This window comes from Zeus faber (assembly GCF_960531495.2).
Source record: "Zeus faber genome assembly, chromosome: 22".
Classification (NCBI taxonomy): Eukaryota; Metazoa; Chordata; class Actinopteri; order Zeiformes; family Zeidae; genus Zeus; species Zeus faber.
In genome coordinates this window covers 11,524,846-11,537,688 of record NC_137209.1, presented here as the reverse complement: position 1 = coordinate 11,537,688, position 12,843 = coordinate 11,524,846, and the positions used below count along the sequence as shown (strand labels likewise).

At 47.6% G+C, this 12,843-nt stretch overlaps 2 protein-coding genes across 2 annotated transcripts in view; one reads left to right on the top strand and one right to left on the bottom strand.

Moving 5' to 3' along the window:
• The window catches only part of hspa12b (heat shock protein 12B), a 15,804-nt gene extending 13,838 nt beyond the window's left edge, over positions 1-1,966 (top strand). Inside the window, exons 11-14 of the mRNA XM_080022823.1 lie at positions 1-53; positions 234-337; positions 458-648; positions 732-1,966. The exon at positions 1-53 is cut by the window's left edge and continues 206 nt beyond it. Coding sequence (XP_079878949.1) covers positions 1-53; positions 234-337; positions 458-648; positions 732-1,199 — 816 coding nt within the window. The 3' untranslated portion in view covers positions 1,200-1,966. The remainder of the gene's footprint in view (positions 54-233; positions 338-457; positions 649-731) is intronic.
• A 1,459-nt stretch (positions 1,967-3,425) lies between these two features.
• cct7 (chaperonin containing TCP1, subunit 7 (eta)) lies at positions 3,426-11,723 on the bottom strand. Its single transcript, XM_080023326.1, has 12 exons — positions 11,682-11,723; positions 10,620-10,703; positions 10,439-10,508; positions 9,855-9,961; positions 9,413-9,591; positions 8,902-9,073; positions 8,588-8,752; positions 5,078-5,266; positions 4,853-4,950; positions 4,627-4,759; positions 4,326-4,532; positions 3,426-4,241 (listed from the first exon to the last, which is right to left on the bottom strand). Exons 1-12 carry the CDS (start codon positions 11,685-11,687, stop codon positions 4,014-4,016), a joined length of 1,638 nt encoding a protein of 545 aa, XP_079879452.1. The 5' UTR covers positions 11,688-11,723; the 3' UTR covers positions 3,426-4,013.
• Between the last annotated feature and the right edge of the window lie 1,120 nt (positions 11,724-12,843).

Genomic DNA, 12,843 nt, shown 5'->3' with positions numbered 1-12,843 from the left:
TTCTACAAGAGGCAGCGGGGCCAGAGCGTGGAGACGGCCCTGAGGAGGAGCAAGTCAGTGGGATGGATGAGCGGGAGTACGGGGCGGTTGGGGTTTGGGACATGCATTTGGAAAAGATTAAGAGTGCGTGTGTGTGAGACAGCGCGTAAGACCGTCTGTGAGACTGCAATCATTTTTATGTGATTTCTGAATTCATTCATGGCTGTGTGTGTGTGTGTGTGTGTGCGCCTCAGCATGAACATTGTAAAGTGGTCATCCCAGGGAATGCTGCGGTTAACCCAGGAAGCCATGAACGAACTCTTCCAGCCCACCATCACCAACATCGTTAAACACATCGGTGAGACACGGCACGCGACACACACACACACAAACACACACACACACACACACACACACACGCAAAATCAATGCGAGGGCCTTCCTCATGCCTCCTCCGTTGTTCCTCGTCCTCCCGCAGAGGAGCTGATGGCCAAGCAGGACGTGCGCGGCGTGCGTTTCCTCTTCCTCGTCGGGGGCTTCGCCGAGTCGCCCATGCTGCAGAGGGCGGTCCAGAATGCGCTGGGGCGCTCGTGCCGCATCATCATCCCGCAGGACGTCGGTCTGACCATCCTCAAGGGGGCGGTGCTGTTCGGACTGGACCCCACGGTGGTGAGGACGTTTTCCCAGAAGGTTGACTTTTTTTCCCCGCGACTAGCGCCGCTCTTTACTCCCTTGCGTTTTTCCTCCCCCAGGTGCGCGTGCGCCGCTGCCCGCTCACCTACGGCGTGGGTGTTTTGAACCGCTTCGTGGAGGGCCGCCACCCGCCCGACAAGCTGCTCATCAAGGACGGACGCGAGTGGTGCACCGACATCCTGGACCGCTTCGTCTCCGTCGACCAGTCGGTGGCCCTCGGCGAGGTGGTGCGGCGGAGCTACACGCCGGCCCGCCTGGGCCAGCGGAAGATCATCATCAACATCTACTGCAGCGCCACGGACGACGTCACGTACATCTCCGAACCCGGCGTCAGGAAGTGCGGCACGATAACGCTGGGCCTGCCGGAGCGGGCGGCGGGGGGCGCGGCCGTGGGCGGAGGGGGCGGAGCCGACAGGAGGGAGATCAGAGCGACCATGCAGTTCGGAGACACGGAGATCAAGGTCACGGCGGTGGACGTGACGTCGAACCTCTCGGTGCGGGCCTCCATAGACTTCCTGTCCAACTAGGGAGATGCACGGGAGTGGACGGCTTTAAATACCGGAAGGTCTTGAAAACGTATAAAAAAAAAAAAATAACTCTCGCCAAGGGGGGAAGGTCGATTTGTTTTCCGACTCATGTGATGAGTGTCTCTCCCCCGATAGTTGAATTTCAGGAATCATCAGTTTAAGAAGTTTACCAAAAGAAAGTTTCTATCACCAGTTTAAATGTTGCTTTCACGGGTCTCCTAAACGGAAAATCTCCAAAGACTAATACTCTGTGAAGTCGGCTCCTCTGCTCGGCTGACTATTTTAAAGCATAAAACAGTTAAGAGTACTGGCTGTGATTTTCCTGATGCTATTTAATGAGCATTACATTGTATTTTAATTTGGTGCCACCTAGTGGCCAGATGACAGAACCACCAGGTAATAAAGCTAATGCTGAAGATGATACTATGTACTAAAAAAAAGGAACCGTGCTATCATTTGCTTAATGTACACACTAGACACTATGTGTCTTATGAGAAGGTCAAATTGTATTTGCAGTGTCCACAAACACCCGCTGTATCGTATCCTCATAAAGGGTAAATGTACTGATTGTATGCAGAGTGACTGTCTCCTTTATATATCTGGGTTTGGATCGTACTTTTTATTCTAATTAAGCAGCACATTGCAATTGAATGAATGTATTGGGGAATAAATGCTTGACCACACATCCGTAACGTTAACAAAATAATCTCACGGTATTAATCTTGAAATTTATTACCGTAAAATAAATGACAATGTTCTATAAATGACGGTGTTTGATGGGTTGATTTTGTTCACCTCTGCAATACGACAAGACACAAACAATACCGATAGGGAGGGATTTGATCGCAACACAATAGTGAACGCTGGTAAAACATGATGAACTAATGCGCTTCATAGCTACATTTGAAATGATGCGCAACAAACTAGCAGAACTGACTTTATGACGTCACAAAGGGAGCGCGCGCTTGGCAACGGCCAAAACAAACGTTCTAAAATAACAGACGTGAATGGTTTGATCCAGGGGGAGCGTCTCACATTGCCGACAACTGCGAGAGAAGACGCGTCGCTACGCGTCGTTCGATCTGCGGGAATGGAGACGGAAGACGACGATCATCTCCAACCTAAGAACTACCTGTTCTGCGGCTGGTGGCCACCTCAGGCGGGTCCGCGCGTCAACCTGTTTGAAAACAAAGCTGAGGATGACTCCGGCTACGAGAGTCTCCTCTCTGAGGATGGAGATGAGGGGGATTGCGGTGAAGAGGGTGTCCCAGCACGAGACCAGGCCTGTAGTGTGGGCCCCGGACAGCTGGTCCAAACTGTCCTCAGCCAGCACGTCCCAGTGCAGGACCAGGACCTCGGTTTGGGCCAAGGACAACCAGTTCAACCCATCATCGAACAGCACGACGCAGCAGAGGATCAGGACGTGAACCGGAGGTCGGACCGGAGGCGGCCGTGGGCTCTTTCCCCACACGAGCAGCCCCTCGAGGAGCGGGGAGCCCGGGGAGGGGTGGAACTCGACGGAGGGGGGACCTCCTCCCTTTGTCCCGGTGTTTCCCTCAAGAGGAGGAGGGCGGGTGGAAGCTTGGAGGACACGGAGAGCTCCGCTGGCAGAAGGCCACCAAAGAAATGGCTCAAGAGGCAGCGATTCCTCTGAGGAGTCTCTCTCCGCCCCTGGACTCGGTGCTTCACTTAAGAGCCAGGAGGGGGGCGGCCTGGAACAGATAGCATCCAAGCGGCAAAGACGGCAAAGTTAATTGCAACCAATCCTGGACTACGAAATCCATGGGCGACCGGCCTTCAGTCGACCCGGTGCTGCTTTCATGTGCATCTGCACTGTTTGTTGATTTCATTAAAAACTTAATGACGTGATCTAAATGTTGCGCATGGGTGTAGTAATCATTATGGGGGCCTGTGTGCTCATATAATAGGTTGGCGTTCTATTTAAAAGGCATTCATTTCATCACGTAGAACAGCCTCCACTTGGTCGTTTGTGAAAACATTTGTCCTCCCCTTCCTGTGATACATAAGTACAATTGAAACAATATATTCAAAAGTTTAATTGCATAGTTTCCAAATGATCCCAGCCCTGCGCGTATAGTGGAGCTGAACAAGAATCCCACCTTCCTCTCTGTCCTTCAGTCGACTAAAAGCTTTTCTTTGAAGTACAATATGCTGAGAATGCGTTTTCATTGAGTTCAGTGTCAAAAAAAAAAAAGACAACGCCGTTTAAGCTGTGAATTTATTGATTAGAATGGTCTAATAAATACGTTTCACACGGCATGAACGATGAGAAACTCAGAACTGCACAACAACCTTTCAGTGCTTTGCTTTCCCACGAGTTAGAGAACGTCTTCCGGGTTCCCTCAGCCGTTAACGTGGGGGGAGCACGGGTGACGGCCCGGGTGTCACTTCTCAGGAGACAGGAGTTGCTTTTTATTGTTTTGACATGAAAACCATCAAGGAGTTTCCCATCATTGAGGTGACATTACTTGACAAAAAAAAACAAACAAACAAAAAAAAAAAAAAAAAGCTACAGTTGCAAGGAAACAGGGACAGGATGAATTTCATACAGTCGAGTTACTGCAGCAGACGTTACATGAGGAAATGTCCAAATGAGCAACAGAACTACAGAAATGGACCGAGTACAGGACCGCAAACATTCAAACCATCTTTCACTCATTTTGTGACAGAAAACATCTTTAAACTAGTTTAGTCGTCTCCTGTCCCCCTCGTGTGTGCGCGCGTGGGAATTCTCCACGACCCCGCTGGTCACTTCCGCCGTGCCATGCAACAAGGCCTTCCTCCTCATCGGCCTTAGTGGGCGTGGGGCCTCCCGCGGCCCCGGCCCCGGCCCCCCCCTGGGGGCCCGTCCATGCTGCTGCGGGGGTTCTTGATGGTCTCGTCCACCGAGAGGATGAGGCAGGCCGCCTCCGACGCCGCCGTCAGCGCGTTAATGCGCACAATGGAGGGCTCCCACACGCACGCCACAAAGTTGTCGGTGATGTCCTCGTTGTTGACGTCCACACCGTACCACATGCCGCCCTGCAGGGAGACAAACCGGTTAATAAATAAATACTTATTGTCTCGCTCGTCCGTAACCGAAAGGGACAGTGTGAGGAAGTGCACCTGTGCGTGCTTGGCACGGAGCTTGTTGAGGATGTTGGTCGCGTCAAAGCCGGCGTTGTCACACAGCTGCCGGGGGATGATCTCCAGGGCCTTGGCGTACGCCCCAATCAGCAGCTGCTGCTTGCCAGGGATGGTCCTGGAGTAGTCCCTCAGGTATTTGGACAGCTCCATCTCTATGGCACCTCCGCCTGCCACGATGGAGTCATTCTGCGGAGCGCAGAGGAGGTGGGGTCAGAGGTCAACGCCTTCAAAGGAAATCTTTCACATCGCACTCCCAAATATCTTGTGTTCGAAAACCGACCTTGATGGCCCTGCGGACGATCATGATGGAGTCGTGCAGCGAGCGCTCCGTCTCCTCCATGAACTGCTCCGCTCCTCCTCTCAGGATGATGGTGCAGGTCCTGGCCTTGGGGCAGCCCTTGAAGAAGTTGTACCTGGACACGGGAGGTGAGGGACAGTCAATGCAGGAACGACAACAACACCGGTTCTTGGTGTAGAGACAAGTTGAGGGACGAACCCCACCGTACCTCTCTCCTCCCACCTGCACCTCCTCAAACAGCTCGCAGTGTCCCAGAACCACGTCCGTCATGGCTCCCACCGAGGTCTGGATGGAGCCCCCACAGGCCTGGAGGTCAAATGACACAAAGGAGGCTCGACTTAAAACAGGACCGATCAATCAAGTGCATATTTCCAAACCAGAAGCTTGTTGATTTTGGACTAAAACCTTTGTGTTTGTGTGTGTGTCTCCCTACCATCATGGTCCTCTTGAGGTCCTCCTCCTGCACCCTGCCGGCGCAGAACAGGTCTCTGTCGGCAAAGTACTGTGTGGCCACGTCGCCGATGGGCAGCTTGGACAGAACCACTTTGGCCCCAGACTTGTAGATCTTCTCCAGCTTGTCGTACAGGATGGTCCACTCTGCGTCCACGATGGCCTGGTAGTCCTGGAGGGGAGGAGGAGGAGGAGAAGCCGGACAGGTACATTTTAGGGCTTTCGCCAACTGTGATCCACAACGACCAGAAAAGTGGTGAGCAGGAAAGGGATAAGTATATCACTGATGGCCCGTTTGGTTTAAAAGTCACCTGACGACAATTTCTCTATTGTAGAGTAAAAATGAAGAGTTCATTTGCAAAAACCGATAAAAGAAAAACAAACAAAGACCTGTTGTGTTCTTAACGCACAGAACATTCTGGAGCCTAAATATGTTGTAGCAAAAGCCATTATCGTCCGTTGTCGAGACATTGCAAGTTCACATTTCACAGCAGAAAACGCCAAACGGCAGTGCTCTTCTTGAAAACAATCCCATACATTTGTTCAGCCAATCAGCGCCCATTATTGTGGTCAGGTGACCCAACACGGTTGTGACTGTTCAGCCGGAGTTGTGCCGTCTGAAAGGGAATTTTGGCTAACTTTGGCTCAGTTGTCTTTAAAGATAAATGATTTTGACAAAAGAGTGTGATGGTATCTCCTTCAGGTGGATCTGACAGTGGGAAATCCAGCAAAACAAGGGATCTGACGGTCAGGTACCTTCTTCTGAATGAGACTGGAGAAAACACCTGTCTGCAAAGTGTCATTTGAGCATTTTTTTTGTAAGTATTGAATATATGTCTCATTTCTATACATTGCTTTGGGATTTCAGTCTCAGAACACACAACCATAGTTATGTTCCAGTTTTGCCTTCACGTTTGACAATTTTCAATGTTTCTGTGGATTTTCTTTTTCCTCCAAATTGCTTTTTTTGTTTGAAGTTTATAGACCCAAAGATACATTTTTGATTGATGTAAAACATTTCAAATGTTCATGTTTCAGAATCTGAAAAAAAGCATGTAAAACATTTGGATTTTAAACTTTAAATAATTTTTAACAATTAATCATCCATTAAAAAAAAAAAAAAAAAAAAAAGCAAATTATTTTCCCTTCAAACCACTAATTGCTCACTGCTCCAACCAAGAGCTTTACAAGAGGGGGCACTGGGGACTCTGTGTTAATAAAGAAGTTTTTCCCCAGGCATCAAAGAACAGCCTCTGCAACAATGCCAAGTACAGGATGAAGAATGGAGGACAGTGCCTGAAAACTGCTGCAGTGCTCGCAACTCAAATGAAAGGCAGCCAAAAGACTTGAGTGTGAGACCCCATTAAAAACATTAACTCTTCTACCGTCAAAATGATGAGCAGATTGCAGCCGCTTTGTATTACAGCGTATTCATGTATGACTCCAGCCTGGCATTTGGACAATCGTCAAAAGATGTGTGCAGCACCAGTGTTAAATTCTGATTGAAGCTGAATAACACAGAACTTACAGGTAACTAAAAACACCGAGAATCGGCCCTTTACCCATTACACAGGCCAAGAGGACGTGCATTCTATGATCTGATAAATACTGTGGAGAAAACTTTCCTAATTGCATTTGATGTAATGCAGCATCTGGTGCTGCCAGTCATCCATCTTACAGACAGCTATACCAGTATGTTTTTGGTGTTGTTTGCCACCGTGGCCATGGTCAGAAGAAAAGAGAATATTCACCTTTTTACATGGTTGGACAATCACCACAAGAAAGACAGCAATATGGTATCCTCTGCTTTGCAGTATTATTTTGGTATTGTTGTTCGGCATGAACTCTGAGACACTTTGAGGCTCTTCTCAATCTGCTTCCACACTCTGGGCAATGTCCAGATAATCAGGTCAGGACAGTGTCCGGACTTATTCTTTCACCAGTGTAGCACACACTGTACGTGTCAGACGCGTTCACACCAACTGGAAATACCGGGTGGAGCACATACAGCTCCTCCTGGTAATGTCTGGATAATTTCAGGGTTGCAGTGCATGTGTGAAAAAGCTTCCGATTTCTGCTATGGGCAAAACAAGAACATTAATGTATTATTAATGCTTTTTGCCCCGAGGAAGCAGAAATTCACAGACTTGAGAATAAACGACATCTTTCTAATTTGTGGCGAGTTTCTTGCCCCCTGACAATGTCTTTGGTCGCTTGGAGCAGGAGATCAGCAAGGACTCAATATCGCTACCATCTGAGTACCTGGAAATCATGGACAGACATGGAAACACCCATGTGTACAGGAAACACTGGCAATGCTATGACTTTGAAGCTGCAGCAGCTGTAACACTGTTCACAAATTGGGCTTCAAGCAGCTGTACGGCGGTGACTTTTGTTACCACTCTGTCTTAAAGCGTGGGAAGAAACAGGACAGCTTCAAAGCAGCTGTTGTTCCAAGGATAACGGAGGCAAGAAGGCAGGTGTCCTGAAACTGCTCTGTAAACTTGGGGTCAGTCAAATAGTCCGCAACTTCTACAAGGACGCACTGGCTGGTGTGGGAAGTGACCGTGTCAGCAGACAGGACTTGGAGGAGAGCAGCAATGACGAGGAATGACAACCTGATTGTGACACAAAACTGTCAAACACTGAATACCGTGAAATACTAAAAACTGAGTCACACTGAATACTGATGTGAGACAGAATACTGAGTTGACATGGAGGAGGACTGAACTAAACTGAATACTGTGAAACAATGAGTAAAAATAAGTGACAGTGGAAATGTAATACTGTAAAATATTGCGTGTTTTTCCCAGGTTAGTACAGTTCCCAAAGAATTGATAAACAAAAACTTTAACACTTTAGGCTCAATGAGTGAGTTCTGCAATGAGCTTGTCTGATAATCATTGTGGCAGCTCTTTAAAAAAGGACAGCTGTGGTCTTCAATGATGCTCTACAGCTTAAAACATTGGCATGTTCATGCTCAGGGGTTTTGTGGTCTGGTCGAGATTTTACAAGGTATGATCTCATAAATGTTTAACATTGCCCAGTAATGGGCTTTTTTTGTTGCAATTTTTGCACTTAAAAAAACATTTATCCATTATATGGCTCCTTTTTTTTTTTTTTTTAACTCTGAAACATAAAATGTGCGGTTATCTGCTTCGGCCAAAAAATGACTGCTGAAGTGATCTGCTTTAGCCAAAAAAGCAAATTAAAGATTTGGGGGAAAAAAAAAATCTAATAAATTTAAATTTTGTAAGTTACCTGTATTTTGTTGCATTAATTTTAATAAATCAAAACAACACAACTGCAGTTTGATATTACCTAGAATGCACCAAAAAAACAACAACACATGATTTATTGGAATTCTGTAAAAGTGGAGATGTTTGTTGTTTTTGCAAATGAACTCTTCAAATGTTTCCGGTAAAAACTATTGGCACAATTATTACCAGTTAAAAAAGGTGTGTGCACGCCCTTGCGTCGGCCGTTTGCGTACCTCCACAGATTTGACGCGAACCTCTGCGTTGTCCTTCTCGGCCTTGAGCTCCAGCTCGATGTTTAGCAGAGCGATCTTGGGGTTGTCGTAGCGTTTGGGCTGCATCTCAAAGCCGGCGTAGGAGAAGGTCTTCTTGAACGCAACTCCGGCCACCAGCTGGGAGTCCTGGAGAGAGGGGGATGCAGACTGTTTGTTTTTGAAAATCGACAAATAGGTAAAAACGTCGGCCCTTCACATAGTGAACAAAGAGCAGCCTGGCAGTATAGAACTCGTATCCAGTCAGCAGTGCAACCACTTCCGAGTTATACACAGACCTCCAGAGCTCCTCCCTGGACCTTCTTTATGCCAATCATCTTGAGGGGCAGCAGCTCGTCCAGAGACATGACTGCGTCCACCACCATCTTGGAGAAGAATTCCTTCTGCCCAGCAATCAGCTTGGAGTTCAGCGCTGTGCTTGCGCACTTCTCCAACAGTTGCCACTGCTCTCTGGAACGAAAAAGAGAAAGAGCAGGCGTGAGGGGAAGTGTGGATTGGTAGTGGTGTGGTCTCAGGAGTCCATCTATTTAGTCAGGCTTCAGGACTGTGTGTGAGTGTTTCTAGGTTCTCGCCACTGGTTTAAAAAAAAAAAAAAAAGGCGTGTCCATGTAACACAATTTCAATAAACACACCGCCTGAAAATGCGACAGTGCCAATGATATTTCCCAAAACCCAAGCCAGGAAACACATCTACAGAGACTGAATCAACACGTGTCGATTTGGTTTTCAGTAGAAACATGCAACAGATATATACACATGGTCCCAGAGACCAAAGAATGTCACACTCACTCTTTGTCGTCCTTCTTCACGGTGACAGAGATCTCCTTGATCTTCTTGACAGCCAGTCCGGTGGCGGTGCGGAACGCTCTGATGATGGTCTGAGGGTGGAGCCCCTCCTCCACGTACTGTTTCAGCTGCTTCAGAAACTCTGCAGCCAGGAGAGTGACGGAGGTGGTGCCGTCTCCCACCTGGAGATTTAACAGATTCAGAGAAAATATTTAAGGAAAAGCAAGTGAGGAAGGAGAGTCTATGATACAGAACGAGGAGATATGGAAAATGTATTTTCTTAAAGGACTGTTTTTCTTTCCGTCATGTAGGGTATAGATGAATGGTTAAGGGAACATTTTTGGTGGCAAATAATTTCAACGTTTTTCAATTTCGAAGCGCCGGCTCCTGAATAAAATGTAAACCCCCAATGAGTCAGAGTGAGGCGCAGAGCGGTCCGACTCACCTCAGCGTCCTGGGAGCGAGCAATGTCCACCAGAGTCTTGGCTGCAGGGTGAACAACATCCAGGAGCTTCAGGATGGTCGCTCCGTCATTAGAGATGGTGGCCTTACCTAGACATCACACATCACACACACACAAACAATTAACACGACACAGGCAACAAAGATATGCATTACTTGTACCCATGTGTCATCTCAACCATTAGTGGTAATATAAAATCTGTGTGCTAACTAGTAAATGGCCGATCGCTGAGAGGCAGCAATCGCCAATTTTAATCGGGAAGGGGTGCACGTCCATAGAATGTAATGTAATGTGACAAATGCAGTCTCCCCGTTACATAAGTGCAGGTTATATTATTTACAAGAACAGTACTCAACATCCAGTTTTTACTAAATTAAGTCCCATAGCAGTGGGTCTGGGAGCCTAATGGTAGGCCTGGGAGAAAAGAAAAAAAAAAAAAAAAAACAGAAAACCTAAAATGGCATTTGTAACCACGTACGTTGCTAGTTGCTAGTTGCTACAAGTCTATGTGCAACCAGCGCAATGAGAAACTCATTTCTGGGAGCCACACAGCAGCAGTTTCTCACCTCTGTTGTCCACCATCAGTTTGTCCATCCCTCTGGGCCCCAGGGTGGTCCGAACAGCCTCTGCGATCACCTGGAAGACAGCGCAGAACCAATTCAGACAAAGGAAAAAATAAAAATAACCAAGCGCAGATGTTTGGTTATTTTACGTGCACCGCCCCATGGTGAGGAGTGGTTTACAGACCTGACAGGCATTGATGTTGCTGATGAGCTGGGGGATGCCTTGTGAGGTATCCGTCCCCTCTTTTAGCAGGATAACCGGTGTGGGCTGCAGAGAAGATTTAATAGATCATACTACTAATATATCATTGCATATTATCGGCACACACTGCTGCTTATACCATAACCGCCGCCTGCCTACATTGGGCCAACTAGTTAGCATAGTCAGCTGTACAAGTGCTGCTCCCTGCTAACTTGGGTCGATTGGTGTGATCATGTGTGTCATATCTATTTCACCCTTTATTTCTTTCTTGACTTGCTGCTCTAACACCTTCATTTCCCCACAGAGATTAATGAGGTGAAGCCTTAAAAATCGGTTTTGGGTAATTATCAGTTGATAGTGTCGTTTAATGTTGCTAAATAAGCTGCTCATTGGTCCACTTGTACGAGAGAGGACCCTGAGCGACACGACCTCCCGTACGATCACACCCAGCTTTTGGCATGATGCTTTTGTCGTCCCCAGTGTCACACCCCTGTCGTCGGTGCAATTGGTAAACCCGTTTATTTTCACATGGCATGTCAACAAGTTCACGTCAGGTAAAGTCGTTTCAATTGGCCATTTAGAATCATCTTTACAACTTAATCGCATTGGTGAACCGGGGAACTTGCTTTGTCCCCAGTTCTTGCATTACTCCTCCGTGAAGACTTGCGTTTACAGCAGGACCACAGTCGACATCATTCCGACTTCCCGTTATTGAAATGGACACACCGAGAACGACAGTGAAGCGGGATATTGTAACATGTAATTAGAAAAAGAAATAACGGTGACTAGCAACAAGCTAGTCGGCTACAGTGGCGCACACAGCACTTCGTACGCCCTATTGGCGCCGGGGGGTATGAGCGCTAGCTAGCATCCAGCTAACAATAAAAACCCGTTCAATCACGTCTTCGCGGTAAATAACCGCCGCCAACGAACGCCAACGCCGAGCGTGTGACGAAGGCTGGCGCTCGGGTGGACCAAGGGTCTGATACGGGGAAGGATGGATTCGGATTCCGCTCCCGCGAGCATGGGCGCCGCATCACTCACCATCATCTTGGCAGTTTCCCTTCGAGAAGCTTCCCACCGGCGTCCACTCCCACAATGCCTTGCGAGGAGCGGCGTACAGTGACGTCGCGTTCGAGAGCGCGCGTCGTTCGGCAACGTTAAAGAAATGAATAATAATAAATAATATAAAGACTCAAAGTAATAATAAATACATGGATTATTATGGTATTATTATTGATATTATAATAGTAAATATAATAATAATAATAATAATAATGCTAAATATTGTTATTTATAATAATAATAATAATAATAATAATAATAATAATAATATTCTATTATCTCTCCATCATATGGACAAATAAATCTGATTTCTTGAACATTCAAGCAATATTTCAGGGCAAGCATGATATCTGAAGGACTACATAAACACTGGGCATAACCACATAGAACACACACACACACACACACACACACACACACACACACACACACAGACACACACACACACACACACACACACACACACACACACACACACACACACAGTCGTAAGCCGACTGTTGCATGCGATCCCAGATTGGGTGATAGAAGAGATGTACATACGATCATGCATATATGCAGTGAAGTGTGAGCGAAGAGGTGTGAAGGAGGCTTTGGGCACCGGGGGGGAAAATCTGAAGTGAAACCAAGAACCACAGCATTTTATGTCCCGGTGGAGCAGCGTAGGTGTCCGTAGCTGTAGCTCACACGTGATGATGAACACATTTCCTTTCATGGAGTTCATCCCTTGTGGGCCTGGTCCTCCTCCTCCTCCCGATGCCCTTTCCTCCTTCCCTCCTTGCCCTCCATCCTCCCTGGCTCTCCCTCAATTGTCCCTCCCTCTCTCCCTCCCTCTCGCCGCCCGCCGGCCGGCCGGCCTGTCGCTTCCGTCCTGTATCTTCCGCCATGAAGCGCTGTTGGCGATGGTCACCGGCATGGTCGCCGACGACGTGAGCAGCAAGGCGGCCAGGCACTCCCATTTGTAGGGGGGTCTGGAGGGAGGGGGTAAGAGGAGAAATGGAAAGGATTAAAGATCAGAGAGAATGTTTTTACTTTTCTAATGGCGAGTGAAATGTAAATGGCTGTGGCTGTTTGTAGGAGCCATTGGATGGTATGCTTATATGAGGTAGTGTGTGTGTGTGTGTGTGTGTGTGTGTGCGCA

Excerpts from the sequence above, each read along its gene's own strand:
- cct7 (XM_080023326.1), bottom strand. Across the intron at positions 9,962-10,438 it reads ACTGATGGTGGACAACAGAG|GTAAGGCCACCATCTCTAAT; the intron begins GTGAGAAACTGC and ends TGTGATGTCTAG. Across the intron at positions 9,074-9,412 it reads GTGAAGAAGGACGACAAAGA|AGAGCAGTGGCAACTGTTGG; the intron begins GTGAGTGTGACA and ends TTTTCGTTCCAG.